Genomic DNA, 15,544 nt, shown 5'->3' on the forward strand with positions numbered 1-15,544 from the left:
ATGATATGCTTCCAAGAGCCCTACACAGGCATGTAGATGAATACTTGGATTCCTGGAAGCTGTGTAATTCAACCTACCCTATAAGTAGTACAATATCACATTTCCACAGATTATTTTTGTATGTAGTACAGTTGTATTTTTTGTTACTATTGGTTGGCTAATTTTTATTAAGATAAAATTTACATACAGTGAAACACACAAATGTTAAGTACCATTCAAGGGGTTTTGACAAATGCATACATTCTTGTAATCAACATCTTAATTGGTTAATTTTCCCTTTGGGGAATTTAGGGTAAATATTACTTTGAGATAACGCCCAAAGAGCTCTGAAAAAGATTTTTTTTTCCTTTTGCTTTCTAGGAAAGTTTTTTTTAATTGTGGTAAAATATACAGAATATAAATATTAGTGACATTTATTACATTCATAATGTTGTGCAATCATCACCACTATATATTTCTAGATCATTTGCATCACCAAAAAGAAAAACTGATACACGTTAAGCAGTTACTTCTTATTTCCCCCTCCCCCAGGCCCTTGGCAACCACTAATCTACTTTCTGTCTCTATGGATTTCCCTCTTCTGTATGTTTCATATAAATTGAATCACATAGTATATAGTCTTTTTTTTTTTAATGGACCCAATTATTTAATTAGGTTCTTTGTAAGAAGTTTAGAACACTACTTTGTGAGGATAAATTCCGTTTGTAAGAGCGAACACAGAGCGGAGGTAGCCCTGGAGCTGAGGAACAGCTTTGATTCTTCGCAGAATTTGTGAGTCCACAGCTTTCTGATCAACCTTCCGCTGCTCTGTAATCTCGTATTTCTCTCTCTCTGTGTCGAAGATCTCACCTTCCTGGTGCCTGGGCTTACGCAGTTTCTTCTTCTTGAAGTAAGCATCAGTGAGATGTTCTGGGATTTTCACACCACTGATATCAATTTTGGTGGAAGTGGCAATGACAAATTTCTGGTGTGTTCTCCGCAGAGGAACTCGATTGAGGGACAGAGGCCCAGTCACAAGTAGCAAGCCACTGCTCAGCTGCTTCAGGAAAATGACCCTCTTGCCTCTGTGGCGCCCAGTGAGGATAATCAGAATGGTTCCAGGAGTGATGCTAGCACGCAGTTTTCTCACATGCTTACTGAAGGGTTTTTTGCCGTGACTCAACAGCTTTCGCGGCACATCTTCAGTAGGATAATACCTAGGCATTTTGCGAAGTTTAACCACCCGGGTACCACCATTCTTGTCACCACCAACTGGTTTTGTGACAGTAGCAAGAACCTTCACCTTCTTTTTCTTTTCAACCTTGGATTTAGCTGCTGAATACTTCCTCTTGTACAAGGCCTTTCTGGAATACATAGCCGATCGGGAATATCTGCCAATTCCTCTGACCAGGACAGGGTTTCGGCTGCAGTGGGGCTTCCCCTTCTTAACCTGCTTCACCTTTTTAACCTTGCCACCAGCATCAGCCTTCTTGGCTTCAGGTTTTTTCTCCTTAGTATCTGGCTTCTCAGGCTTTTCACCCGCCATCTTGCAAGATGGGAAAGAGCTATATAGTCTTTTTTATCTGGCATCTTTTTAAACAATTAACAGAAGGGGAATTCTCTGGCAGTCCAGTGGTTAGAACTCCACGTTTTAACTGCCAAGGGCCCGGGGTGCAATCCCTGGTCAAGGAACTAGCATCCCACAAGCCTCGTAGCGTGGGCAAATACTATTACTACTACTACTACTACTAATAATAATAATAAAATGAAATTTGCGTTTTGGTTTCTAAGGTCATCCATTTTGTAACATGTATCAGCATTTCATTTCTTTTTATGCCCGAATAATATTCCATTGTGTATATATACACCACAATTTGTTTACCCATCCGTCTGTTGATGGACATCTGGGCTGTTAACACACTTTGGCTATTATGAATAGGGCTGCTATGAGCATTTGTGTACAAAGTTTGTTTGAACACTTGTTTTCAATTTTGAAAAAAATATTTTACTTGTCCCCCAAATAGCCCAGATCCGATAAATATGAGTCACGCTGGGACGATGCTCTTTGTTCTCTCACTGCCCGTTACTTCCACTCAAATGAAAGACAATAAAACAAAGGGCTTCCCTGGTGGCGCAGTGGTTGAGAGTCCGCCTGCTAACGCAGGGGACACGGGTTCGAGCCCTGGTCTGGGAAGATCCCACGTGCCGCGGAGCAACTAAGCCTGTGCGCCACAACTACTGAGACTGCGCTCTAGAGCCTGCGAGCCACAACTACTGAAGCCCACGAACCTAGAGCCCGTGCTCCGCAACAAGAGAAGCCACCGTGATGACAAGCCTGCACACCACAAAGAAGAGTAGCCCCTGCTCGTTGCAATCAGAGAAAGCCCGCGCACAGCAACGAAGCCCCAACGCAGCCAAAAAGAAAATTAAATAAATAAATTTTAAAAACACAAATGTTAAAATAAAAAGAAAACAAAAAGAGCAAGTCAGTGGTGAAACCACCAAGGAAGAAAAGTTAGAGAGTGGTCATGCTGCTTGGTGTGATTTTTGACAACACCCTTGGCCAGTGCACAGGAATATGAAAGTGACAGAAATGGAGAACAGAAAGGAGGCATTGGTGTGTTTTTAGTTATCAAAATCACAAGCTTTTCTAACATTTTGTGTGAAAGGTTTTGATTCCCACGCCTGTGTCCAAAGGGGATTGTTGTTTGAACCACATGACTTCTTAGGAAAAACGGTAAAAGTGATCATTACTCAGCAAGCAGTCCTGAAAGTGGTTAAGCTTGCACTGCAGTGTGCAGACATTAGGATAGAGGCATGGAATGGGAGTGAAAATTTGACCAACCCAGTAATAGTGTCACCCAACGTGTGTGTACCCTGCAAGTTGAGAAGCCCACAAAGTTCCCACTGCCCTCTAGCCTTCCAACCCAAAGTGATTCCCCCACCCTTGGCATCCAAGCAATTCTAGAGCTCTGAGATCGGGGAAATCCCAAGCACAATGCCCCTGTCTGGCCAGTACAAACAGTGGTGGGAGCTGGGCACTAGCTGAAGACCAGCAGCAGATCAGCCCAGCATACCCCAGGGTGAAAGGCCCCAGGAACGTGGTGCAGACTCGGCCAGGCGTTTTCTTCCGTTCCTGTACGCCCAGCTCACCAGAAACGGTCTGCTTTCACCTGTGACTGCCTCGGGATAAACCATTTCCTCTACAATCTGCTACTGACTGTGATCTTGGTCGAGTTAGTTAATACATCTCAGCTTACGTTTCCTCTGTAAAATGGTGTTCATCAAAGGGCCTACAATTTAGGATTCAGAGAATTGAGTTAGTCCATATAAAGCACTTAGTAGAGTTTCAGGAAGATCAGCAGTGAAAAAAAATAATAGCAAGTATTATTCTGCTGACAGAACGAGGAGAGCACAACAGCACTACAGATGTGATGTACACTGCCCGGGCACCTGAGCCTCCCCTAAGGGCCTGCGCATGGGGGCAGGGTGGTGAGAAGGAAAAGTGTATCCATATCCCCAGACACCGTGGACCAAGAGAAGCCATCTCTGCACCTTGGCTGCTAGCTATACACCCACGCTCTGTCCTGAAAACCACTGTGGTTCAGCCTGGGTAAAAGTGTTCCGGCTGATTAAAGGCCTTGTGATTGTACTAATTCTGCAGGTACGTTTAAATATTTGAAACTTTCTCTTGTACACTCATTCATTCATTCAATAACCATTTACTGATCACCTCCTGTGTGCCAGCAGTTATTCTAGAACCTGGAGATACAGCAACAAATAAGACAGAAAAGGATTTATGCTCTCGTGGAGCTCTCGTTCCGAAGGGCTTTGCCACATAATGCCCGAGTCCTTAACTTCTTGTCACTGAAATTTTCTATGCTTCGGTTTCCTAATCTATAAAATGGAGATAATAATTGCTACTTCATAAAGTTGTCATGAGGCTTTTTTCTTTTTGGTTTGATTGTTTGTTTTTTTTGAGGTATACTTGACATATAATATTATGGACACTTAGATGGTTCCCATATCTTGGTTATTGTAAATAATGCTGCAGTGAACACAGGGGTACAGATATGTCTTGAGTTAGTGTTTTGTTTTCTTTGTATAAATAGCCAGAAGTGGAATTCCTGGATCACATGGTAGTTCTATTTTTGAGTTTTTGAGGACCCTCCATACTGTTGTCCATAGTGGCTGCACCAATTTACAATCTCACCAACAGTGCACAAGTGTTCCTTTTTCTCCAGGTCCTCGCCAACACTTGTCATTCCTTGTCTTTTTGATAATAGCCGTTCTAACAGGTGGTATCTTATTGTGGGTTTTTTTGTTTTTTGTGGTACGCGGGCCTCTTGCTGTTGTGGCCTCTCCCGTTGCGTAGCACAGGCTCCGGACGCACAGGCTCAGCAGCCATGGCTCACGGGCCCAGCTGCTCCGCGGCATGTGGGATCTTCCCGGACTGGGGCACGAACCCGCGTCCCCTGCATCAGCAGGCGGACTCTCAACCACTGCGCCACCAGGGAAGCCCTCATTGTGGTTTTGATTTGCACTTTCCTGATGATTAGTGATGCTGAACATCTTTTCATGTAGTTGTTGGCCATTTGTATGCCATCTTTAGAAATACGTTTATTTAGATCCGTTGCCCAGTTTTTAATCAGGTCGTTTGTTTTTCTTAATGAGTTAATATCATAAAACACTTAGAACAGTGCAAAGCACAGAGTAAGCACTGGGTAAGTGCTAGCTATTACTATTTGGGGGAAGACTGAATGAAAAGCAGGTTTGGGAGAAGATCAGCAGTTTCTTTTGGGTGCATGTTAACTCTGAGATGTCTGTTAAACATCCAAGGGAAGATTGTTGATCAGGAGCTCAGTTATAACACAAGTCTAGATGTCAAGGACAGGTCTGAGTTAGAGATGTAAATCTGGAGGTAACTGGCATAAGACTTGGTAATTAAAGTCATGAAATTGATTGAGATCACCAAAGGAGTGGAGTTGGAATAGACACATCCTGAGGACTGAGCCCCAGGGCACCCAAAGTTTAGGAGTTGAGGATCTGAGGAGGAATAAACAAAGACGCCTGAAAAGGGGCAGCCAGGGCAGTAGGAGGAAAATTTGGAGAGTGCAGAGTCCTGGAGGCTAAGTGAAGCGAGCTTTGCCAGGAAAAGGGAAGGTCCACTGTGTATGCTCCTGGTGGGTCAGGTGAGATGAGAACTGAGAGGTAGTCATTGAATGTGGCCACAGGAAGGTCACTGGTAACCTTGCAGCAGTTCTGGAATAGTGGAGGCAGATATCATTTTGGAGTATGTTTCAGAGAGGATGGTAGGACATGAATTGAAGACCATGAATATAGCATCACTTCTGAAGATATTTCTGTAAAGGGGAACAAAGAAATGAGAGGCAGAAGGGAATATAAAGTCAAGAAACTTCTCTTGTTTGTTTGCCTTTATTTTTGTAATATGGGCTTTGTTTCAGCATATTTGCAGTGATATGCAAATATATTTGAAGTATTCCTTTATGAGATTTTTTTTGGCCACACAGCTCAGCTTGTGGGATCTTAGTTCCCCAACCAGGAATCAAACCTGGGCACCATAAGTGAAAGCACCGAGTCCTAACCACTGGACTGCCAGGGAATTCTCTATGAGATTTTAATAAGATAGTTTTATCAATGAAAGGCACAGAACCCTAGGAGAAATTGTCACTGTTCTAGTTATACTGTTCCATGCATTTCTAATACATCGAATAAAGTAGGGAAGTTAACTCAAGGGCTCGATAATATGGGCCTTTTTTGTTTAATAGCTGATGCTACAGAATCATTGGAGAGCCTTGTAACTGATACGTTACATATGTGCAGTTCGATGTGACGTATACCATGGTATCTAAAGAGAAGAAGAAAGCTGGTAACCCAGAAGGAAGAGTTAAAAATTGAAAAGTTCTGGGCTTCCCTGGTGGCGCAGTGGTTGAGAGTCCGCCTGCCGATGCAGGGGACGCGGGTTTGTGCCCTGGTCCGGGAAGATCCCACATGCCGCAGAGCGGCTGGGCCCGTGAGCCATGGCCGCTGGGCCTGCGCGTCCAGAGCCTGTGCTCCGCAACGGGAGAGGCCACAGCAGTAAGAGGCCCGCGTACCACCAAAAAAAAAAAAAAAAAATTGAAAAGTTCTTATATAAATGATGGGCTTTAGTGAAGCCCATCATTTATATAAGGGCTTTAGTGAAGCTCCTGTACCGTCGATGAAATAAAACTGTGTGGTGTCCATGGAGTCACCCAGTGAGAGCAGGTAACATAACATGGTGTGCACCCCCAGGACCCAGAAATCTAGGCCTCTGGACAAAAAAAATGTTGTGGTCATCAAGCCATCAGCCACTGCAGCTGTCTCCCACAGTGTGCCCTGAGGGGAATTCAGGATGGAGAAAAACAGGTTGCTGGCCCAAAATAGTACGATGCATATCAAAGGAATAATGAGCCTGGACCCTTGCATCTTCATATACAGAAAAGCACTAAAGTCATTAACTTGAGACGTCTATTTTTTGTGATTAACAGTAATCTTTTGATGTTCAGCTACATGGTTTTTTGTTTGTTTTTGTTGTTGTTTTGTTTTTTCAGAAAAACTATGTATCCTAGCTCCTCCCTTATCTGGTTGGAACAGTTTCTCAGGGCTCTCTGAGAGGCTGATTCCCAGACTATAGTCCTCGGTAAGATCCCGAATAAAACTAAACTCTCAAATTTTAGGTTGTCCATCTTTTTTAAAGTCCACAGGTTTCTGCTGCCATCTTTTACCAGAAGGAACCAGAGCCCTCCTAATGGGGTGGGGGTGGGGAGTGGAGGGGACTTGGGGTAAGACAGTAGCAAGGCTTGTGACATCTTGTAGTAAGGAAACAAGGATGCTTTCAAAGACTTGAGGGTTCTGTGGAGCTAGGAAAGGAGGCCAGCCTGTGGGGAGGACCCCCACGTGGAAGCATAACCATGGAAAGAGGAGTTCAGAAGGAAAATTCATAATCTCAGCCTTTTTGAAGAGGCTGAGTCTGTAAAAACTCTCAAGTCCTGAAAAGGAAATGTTAACATGGTATGTTTTATAAGGTAGTTATAATGCCCATGTGAACTGTCAGCATTGTTTATTAGAGAAAATATTATATATTGATTGAACCAAAGTATGACCAAAAGAAAACTACTCTATTGAGATTTTGTTCAACAAGGAAGGTGCCGGAGTAACTTATTTCCCCCTGTATCTTAATCAGTTTGGACTGCTGTAATGAAAGCACCATAGACCGGGTGACTTCTAAACAATAGAATTTATTTCTCATAGTTCTGGAGGTTGGGAAGTCTGAGATCCGGGTGCCAGAAGATTGAATGTCTGGTGAGGCCCGCTTCCTAGTTCATAAATGGCTGTTTTCTCTCTGTGTCCTCACATGGTGGAAGGGGCAAGAAAGCTCTCTGAGGTCCCCATTTTAAGGACACTGCTGACAGAAAAAAAATGCACAACCTAAAAGTTAAGAGTTATGTTTTATTCTGCGGACTTTCTGAGGACTTCAAGCCCTACACACAGCATCTCAGATAACTCTGAGCGACTGTTCCAAACAGGCAACAGGGAGTAGCCAAGATATATAGGAGTTTTGCAGCAAAGACTAGGTAGTAGAAACATCAAAAGATTGCTGTTAAAAAAAATAAAAACAGATATCTCAAGTTAAGGAACTTAGTGCTTTTCTATGTATGCGAAGATGCAAGAATCTGGGCTCATTGAAATCATTCCTTTGATATGCACATCAGCTATCTGGAGCCAGTATCTTGTATTTTCTCATCCTCAGTTTCCTCAGGGCGCACCGTTGGGGGTGGCTGTAATGGCAGGCATTCTGTTTCTTTCCTAAGCTCACCGTTGGCAAGGCTCTAATGTGATGGATTGATGGCTGCGAAGTCCTTTGTTTACTGATATGGTAGGCAATATTTTTCATTCACAACACTAATCCTATTCATGAGGGCTCTGCTGTGATGAGCTAATCACCACCCAAAGGCCTCACTTCCACATACCATCACAGTGGGATTAGGTTTCAACATATGACTTTGGAGGAGACACACACATTCAGTTCATAGTGCCCTGCAAGACTTTTGATCTGTTCAAGTTTGGTTAGGCAGATACTCATAATTTCTGAAGCTTGTCTGCTCCAAGTGGTTTCTGACTGGGAGGTAGTGTTGATCAACCTGTTAAACAAAAGGTGTGTTTGATAGTCTGCAAGAACTGTTTTAAACTCAACGTACACACAAGCTTGCCACCTGCCAGTATAGAAACTCGGGGTAACATATCCACCTGCCTTTGTCATGAAGAAAGTAGGTCTTGTTCTTAGTCTAAAGAAATATTTCAACTAGAAACCAAGGACAGAGATGCCTTGTTCCCCCAGTCCACTTGTGTCTTTTATTTGAAACTTTCATTTTAATCACCTACTCCCTGTGCCTGCTTCTGGTCTCAACCTACATTGCAGAAGCCAAGCTCTACTTGTACATCCTTCCTGCTGTCTGATTCCCACAAAAATTGACTTTGCCACCCACTTCATACTTGCTGCAATTAGAGAGAAATTACTCTCACACTTGGACTGACCAATAAGTCACAGGAGGCATTTCTGGAGAATCTAGGAGATTGACACAGATAGAGAAGCATAAGGCAGCTGGGGTCAAGGATCGAAGCTGCCCAAAGCATCTCTCACTCTCAGAATCCCAGCTTCTGCTGCCCTTTTTGACTGGCTGGGGGAATCCAGCAGTGATGTCATAAAAAATAAGTATTGGCCTTTGTCCCTGGTTCCTGCCAACAGCTCCTAACACCCTTGGAAAGTCCAGAGTGATCAATGTCTTTTGTATGCTAATGATATAACTAGTGGCTGGGGGGATTGGGGGCTGGTCACCAGAAAGACCAGGCATAATTAGAGCCTTGGAACTTTCAGCCCCACCTCCAGGCCTCCTGGAAGGGGAGAGGGGCTGGAGATTGAGTTAATCACCAATGGTCAATGATTTAATCAATCATGCCTACATGATGGAACCTCCATACAAACCCTAAATAGCAGGGTTTGGAGAGCTTCCACGTTGATGAACATGTCGGGGTGCTAGGAGGGTGGTGCACACCCCCATACCTTGCCCTATGCATCTCTTCCAACTGGCTGTTTCTGAGTTGAATCCTTTCTGATAAACTTCTAATCATAAGTGTTTTCCTGAGTTCTGTGAGTTGGACTAGCGAATTACCAAACTTGAAGAGGGGGTTGTGGGAACCCTCTAAATTTATAACTAGTTGGTCAAAAGTACCAGTGACAACCTGGGACTTGTAACTGGCATCTGAAGTGGGAGCAGTCTTGTGGGACTGAGCCCTTCACTTGTGGGATCTGATGCTGGTTCCAGGTAGATGGTGTCAGAATTGAACTGAATTGTAGGACCCACAGCTGGAAGAATGGTGTGGACAAGACACCACACATTTGGTGTCAGAAGTGTGGTAAGTAAAAATAGCTCAGAGGCCTGAAGCAAGAAGAGGAAAGGGAGGAGGAACAAGGGGAGACCTGGGCAGGACACACAGCGTGGACCGGCATAGTGTTCAAGTTCAACAGGCAATCTTTCTGTTTAAAAATCCCATACTTAAGAGACAAAGATTGACAATTACTATTTTTACTTTCTGTAAACTCAGAGAGGGAAAGCCAAGCCATACCTTCAGGAGGGGATAGCAATTAAGCAAACATGAAGGCTGGATCCAATCATAGAGCAACCAGGCCCAGGACTGGCCCAGGAGTACAAAATAATGGTGACCTTGCCGAATTGGGGGGAGGAGGAAATGAGGTCACGTGTACAAAACTCCTAGCACAATGCCTGGAACACACAGATTTGTCTATAGTCATCACAGGCACAGGGAAGAAACCTAGTTTCATTTTTCCTTTCTGTTGGAAATGAATGAAACTATTCAATTTTCCTTTCGTTTTGCTATCTGAAAACTGGTTCATTTGAATGAAACCCTGGGCCTAGAATCCAGCAAACAGGGAAGGAGCTGCTTCAGGATAATGAGACACAGATGGAGAAATAGAAAATGATAAAATTTCAACCCACTACTTGGAAATGCAAACACATTTCATGTATTCATGGTCACTGATGTCTTTATTGGAGCTGGAATGTCTAACACATCCAAACAACACATGATTAGTCTCCATAATAGGAACGAAACAAGCTCCCATTGAAGTAATCAGCTGATCACATTGCAGAGGGTGTTCAGTGCTTTTCAACACACGTGGCACTGGGTTGGTCCCCTGGTGCCTTGCGCTAATGCGCACATGGGGCGTCATCCGTCCCGGCACCTGCTGAGTTCAGATGCTTCAGCATCCTCGGTCACCATAGCCTGACACCTCCAGCTACTGGGCTCAGCTCCAGGCCCTTGGGGGATCGGACCTAATTCCCGACTAGGAGAGATAATGGTGAGACTGAAGTGCGTTGGCTGCTTGTTTATTTGATTAAAAAGAAGAAAAAACTCCACTGTTACAGAACAAAGAGTGCAAAGCAAGCCCCTAGACCTGGACCTGTTCCTGGCTCCGTTATTTCACTTACATATTTATAAAGCTTGGCCAATGTGGAAAATCGCACTATTGCTTAGCAACCCAAATTATAGAGAAAATTAGATCTGAAAGAACCATGACAATAAGCAGGATTCTAAAGGGAGATACAGTAAAGAGAAGGATCCAGAATGACTAAGCTCAAGACTGACTCCCCTCTGAGCCTACACTTGGCCCCTAATAATAATCATAGTTAACATGAATTAAGCATTCTGTGGGTGAGGCACTATACAAAGTATTACACATTCATTATCTCGTTTATTCCTCACAACAACCCCTGGGGTGGGTATAATGATTACCTCCACTTTCTCACAAGAAAACAGAGGCGTAGAGAAATAGGTATTGGTCAAGATCACTCAGCCAGAAAGAGTGGGTCCAGAATTGGAACAACAGACCCCCAGTTTTTTGGCATCATGCATACTAACCCAAGAGTGCAGCTCCCTGTGCCTCAAACATCCAAAAATGCAATTTATAGGAAAAGATGTAATTCGGAGGGCTAAATAATCCAGATGGTAAACTCGATTTTTCCCTTCACTGAGACATAGTCATAGATCATTGGAACAAAAATGTTTTTTTCTGCTATTTTTACAAAATGGAGAAAGTATCATTGTTTTTTTTACTGATTATAAAATAAAATACATGCTTATTATAAAATATGCAAACGGTACAGGACTGTAGAAAATGGAACCCCCCCAAATACATGTATATATATAATCCCATTTGTCACAGATGTCAGAGATAATCACTGTTAATCATTTTCTCTCTCTCTCTCTTCCTCTCTCTCTCTCTCTCTCTATATATATATATATATATATATATTTTTTTTTTAAGAAATGCAGCAGACTTAAGAAGCAGCCACAACAAATTAGCTTTCACTGAGAAGAAATAGAAACACTGCTTTAATCAAAACAAAAGTAAAAATCTGTTCGAGGGACAAATCTTCCATACAGAAGAATTTCAAGTTAGGCAAGTAAACACTTTTCCCTAATTCTCCATGAATGTGGACCTTAATGCTCCATGAGTGTGGGCTGTTCTTAGAGACCCACTTCCAACGAATATAGTACAGAAAGGGAAAAACACTAACCTTACAGTGGAGAAATCTGACAGACACTACTTTAACTAAATGATCACAGTTAACATCACCAGTAATAATCACGTTGACATCATGTACTGTCTTAATTCAGGCTGTTGTACAAAAACAGAAACACAGACTGTGTGGCTTAAACAGACATTTATTTCTCACAGTTCTGGAGGCTGGAAGTCCAAGATCAAGGTGATGGCAGATGCAGTTCCTGGTGAGAGCTCTCTTCCTAGCTTGCAGATGACCACCTTCTCAATTTGTTCTCACATGGTAGAGAGAGGGTGAGGAAACAAGCTCTCTGTTGTTTAGTCTTACACAGGCACTAATCTCATCATAAGGGCACCTCCCTCATCTAAACCTAAGTCCCTCCCAAAGGCCTCACCTCCAAATACCATCACATTGGTGGTTAGGGCTTCAACATATGAATTTGGTGGGGGGGGGGCGGGGGGGTGATACAAGCATTTAGTTCATAACACGTACCCCCTGATATGATGTAATGAGAATGGTACTTTGTGGTCTATTCATGAGAAAACACCAGGCAAACCCAAACTGAGAGATCCTTTACAAAATGCCTGACTAGTACTCTTCAAAACTATCAAGGTTGTGAAAAACAAATAATAAAGACTGATAAAATGGTTACAGACGGTGTTACAGACATGACAACTAAACACAATGCAGTACCCTGGATTGGGTATTAGAGCAGAGAAAGGACATCCTGAAAAACCTGAAGAAATCTGAATAAAGTCTGTAGATCATTTAATAGCATTATTTCAATGTTAACTTATTGGTTTTGACAAATGTAAAAAGTTAGGCAAGATGTAATCAACAGGGAAAACTGGATGAAGGATACATGGGAACTCTATACTATTTTGCAAACTTCTGTAATTAAAAAATTATTTCAAAATAAAAAGTTTACTTAAACATTTTTGTTGTTGTTTGAAGACAGTTAGGACTTAAAGAGCCTGAAAGTGCTCGCTTTGACAGCACATATACTAAAATTGAAATGATACAAAGAAGATTAGCATGGCCCCTGTGCAAGGATGACATGCAAATTTGTGAAGCATTCCATATTTTTGTACATATATACAATGGAATATTACTCAGCCATAAAAAGAAACGAAATTGAGTTATTTGTAGTGAGGTGGATGGACCTAGAATCTTTCATACAAACTGAAGTAAGTCAGAAAGAGAAAAACAAATACTGTATGCTAACACATAAATATGGAATCTAAAAAAAAAAATGGTTATGAAGAACCTAGAGGCAGAACAGGAATAAAGATGCAGATGTAGAGAATGGACCTGAGGACACGGGGACGGGGAAGTGTAAGCTGGGATGAAGTGAGAGAGTGGCATAGACTAATATATACTACCAAATGTAAAATAGATAGCTAGTGGGAAGCAGCCGCATAGCACAGGGAGATCAGCTCTGTGCTTTGTGACCACCTAGAGGGGTGGGATTGGGAGGGTGGGAGGGAGACGCAAGAGGGAGGAGATATGGGGATGTATGTATATGTATAGTTGATTCACTTTGTTATACAGCAGAAACTAACCCAACGTTGTAAAGCAATTATACTCCAATAAAGATGTTTTTTTAAAAAAACAGAGAGCCTGAGAAAAGAGTGTGCACTGAAGTGAGCCCGGCATTATGCCCAGCTCCACTTTGAGGCATTAACCATAGGGCTAACTAGTGCCATAGGGCTAAGAGGCTCAGGAGCTTCCCCTTGGCTCTTTACTGATTCATAAGCAGTATTGGGCTCCAATCAGCATCCCAGAAGGGCCACACCCTAGGAATAAAGGTGAAATGGAAATAGCCTGATTCTTCAAAAGACTAAAACTCACTTTCAAACCAACTCAGACTCAGACTGGATTAAGGTAATCTGCATTTATTCAAACTAACTGCTAGAGGCAAAAGTAAATCCTCTCTGAAGGAAACTAACACCATGAGAGCCTCAAATTATCTATACAATATTTTTATACACAATGCCTAGCATTCAGTAAAAATTTAAGTGATATGGGGTCTTCCCTGGTGGCGCAGTGGTTGAGAGTCCGCCTGCCGATGCAGGGGACACGGGTTCGTGCCCCGGTCCGGGAAGATCCCACATGCTGTGGAGCGGCTGGGCCCGTGAGCCATGGCTGCTGAGCCTGTGCGTCCAGAGCCTGTGCTCCGCAATGGGAGAGGCCACAACAGTGAGAGGCCCGCATACGCAAAAAAAAAAAAAAAAAAAAAAATTTAAGGGATATGGTAAAAAGGCCAAACGTATATAAAATTGGAATTTCAGAATGAGACAAAAAGATAGAGAGGGAAAGCAGCAGTATTTGAAGAGAAAATGGCTGAGTGATAATAGATACCATGTCATAGATCCAAGAAGCTCTATGAATGCCATGAAGAATAAACATAAAGAAAAACACATTTAATTACACCATATTAAAACTGCTGAAAATCAAGGACAAAGGAAACTCTTAAAAGCAGCCAGAGGATAAAAGACACATTACTTTCAAAAGAACAACAAGACTGGCAATTTTTCAGCAGAAATTATGGTAGCCTAGAGGACAATCCAATTGAATCTTTATGGAGCGCAAACGAAATCACTGCCACCCTAGAATTCTATTCTCAATGAAAATATCTTTCCAAAATGAAGGTAAAATGAAAATATTTTCAGTCGAACAAAAACTTAGAGCATGCATTTCTAGCATATGGGAATAAAAGAAACACTAAAGGAGTTTTTTTAAACAGAAGGAAAATTATTAAAGATGGAGGTGCAGTAATGCAAGAAGGAATGATGAACAGTAGATGAAGAGTAGATGAATGATGAACAGTAGAAGGGTAAGTGTAGCATTAACTCTAAACGAAAACAGATCAAATAAGATAATAATTATGTTGTTAGACCTGCGCGGTCTCCTAGGAGTTTCGACTCGCCCAGGAAACAACAAGAGTCGGAAGCCGATGCAAAACGCAAGAGGTTTATTGAAGGCCGGTGCACCGGGGTTCCTTGGTCCTCACGTAGGAGATCGAAGAAGGAACCCCTTTTGGGCGCGAATATGTCAGTTTTATAGGTTCCCACTTCCCCGTATGTAAATTATAGATTTGGTTGTGTTTTCCTGCTGATTGGTCCCGGCTTAGGCTCGGACCAGAGAGGGAACTTGTCCCCAGCTGCCTGATTGGTCTTTGACAGACACCTTTTTTTACATTTTGTTATCTCCCTCCTTCTCGGAAGGCGGCCGGACATCCTGGAAATTCACCCATTGTCTAAGAAGCCCCTATTGTCTGGAGAGTTCTTAATCATTAGCTGGAACAATGTCCCTCGAGTCCCACAATGTCTCTTGGTGTTTAAAGTATATGTGGAATTAAAATATAAGATAGAAAGAAGCCCTTTCAAAACAGTGGAGTTAGGATCTCCAAAAAATCCACTCCTCCAAAACAGCAATAAAGACACTGAGGAAAAATGTAAAAAAACCCAAAAAAAACCCACTTTTTCAGAACTTAAGAAACCACCAGCTTTCAGCAATAAAGGAGTTTTTATATAAGGAAAAAGTCTGAATATTAGAAAGAGGAATGAATTGTGTAGCATTTTAACTTGTCCTATTCTCATGCTGTCTCCCCAGCTCCATGATTGGTTTGGAAACCAGAAGACTCACAGCCATGATAGCTGTTAAAACCAGTAGGCTAGTAACCACTGGAGAGGTTAGAACAGGTTTGAAGCTCCCAACAAAGCCCACCCGAGATTTGTAACTCTTTGACTTGACAGTTTTCTGGAAAAGCCCCACTGTAAAGCTTGTCTTATTTGACCTGACTCATAGATCACTCAGTAAGAAAAACCCTATCCTCAGGGCCTTTGTCAAAAGCAATCAACAGCAACTGTTTAACCTCATAGCTTCCTGAGGAGGTAATACCAGAAAGGGCAAACAAAAAGCTTGTCCAAAAATGTAAA

The 15,544-nt window shown here is 42.4% G+C and overlaps 1 protein-coding gene across 1 annotated transcript; it reads right to left on the reverse strand.

Moving 5' to 3' along the window:
- Positions 1–620: 620 nt before the first annotated feature.
- Positions 621–1,538, reverse strand: LOC309976672 (large ribosomal subunit protein eL6). The gene has a single exon (XM_082862404.1). The coding sequence runs from the start codon at positions 1,523–1,525 to the stop codon at positions 671–673; it is 855 nt and encodes a 284-aa protein (XP_082718530.1). The 5' UTR covers positions 1,526–1,538; the 3' UTR covers positions 621–670.
- Positions 1,539–15,544: the final 14,006 nt, after the last annotated feature.

Source organism: Leucopleurus acutus, assembly GCF_964270905.1.
Source record: "Leucopleurus acutus genome assembly, chromosome: 20".
Lineage (NCBI taxonomy): Eukaryota > Metazoa > Chordata > Mammalia > Artiodactyla > Delphinidae > Leucopleurus > Leucopleurus acutus.

Coding starts and splice junctions, on each gene's coding strand:
- LOC309976672 (XM_082862404.1), bottom strand. CDS start 1,525: ATGGCGGGTGAAAAGCCTGAGAAGCCAGATACTAAGGAGAAAAAACCT.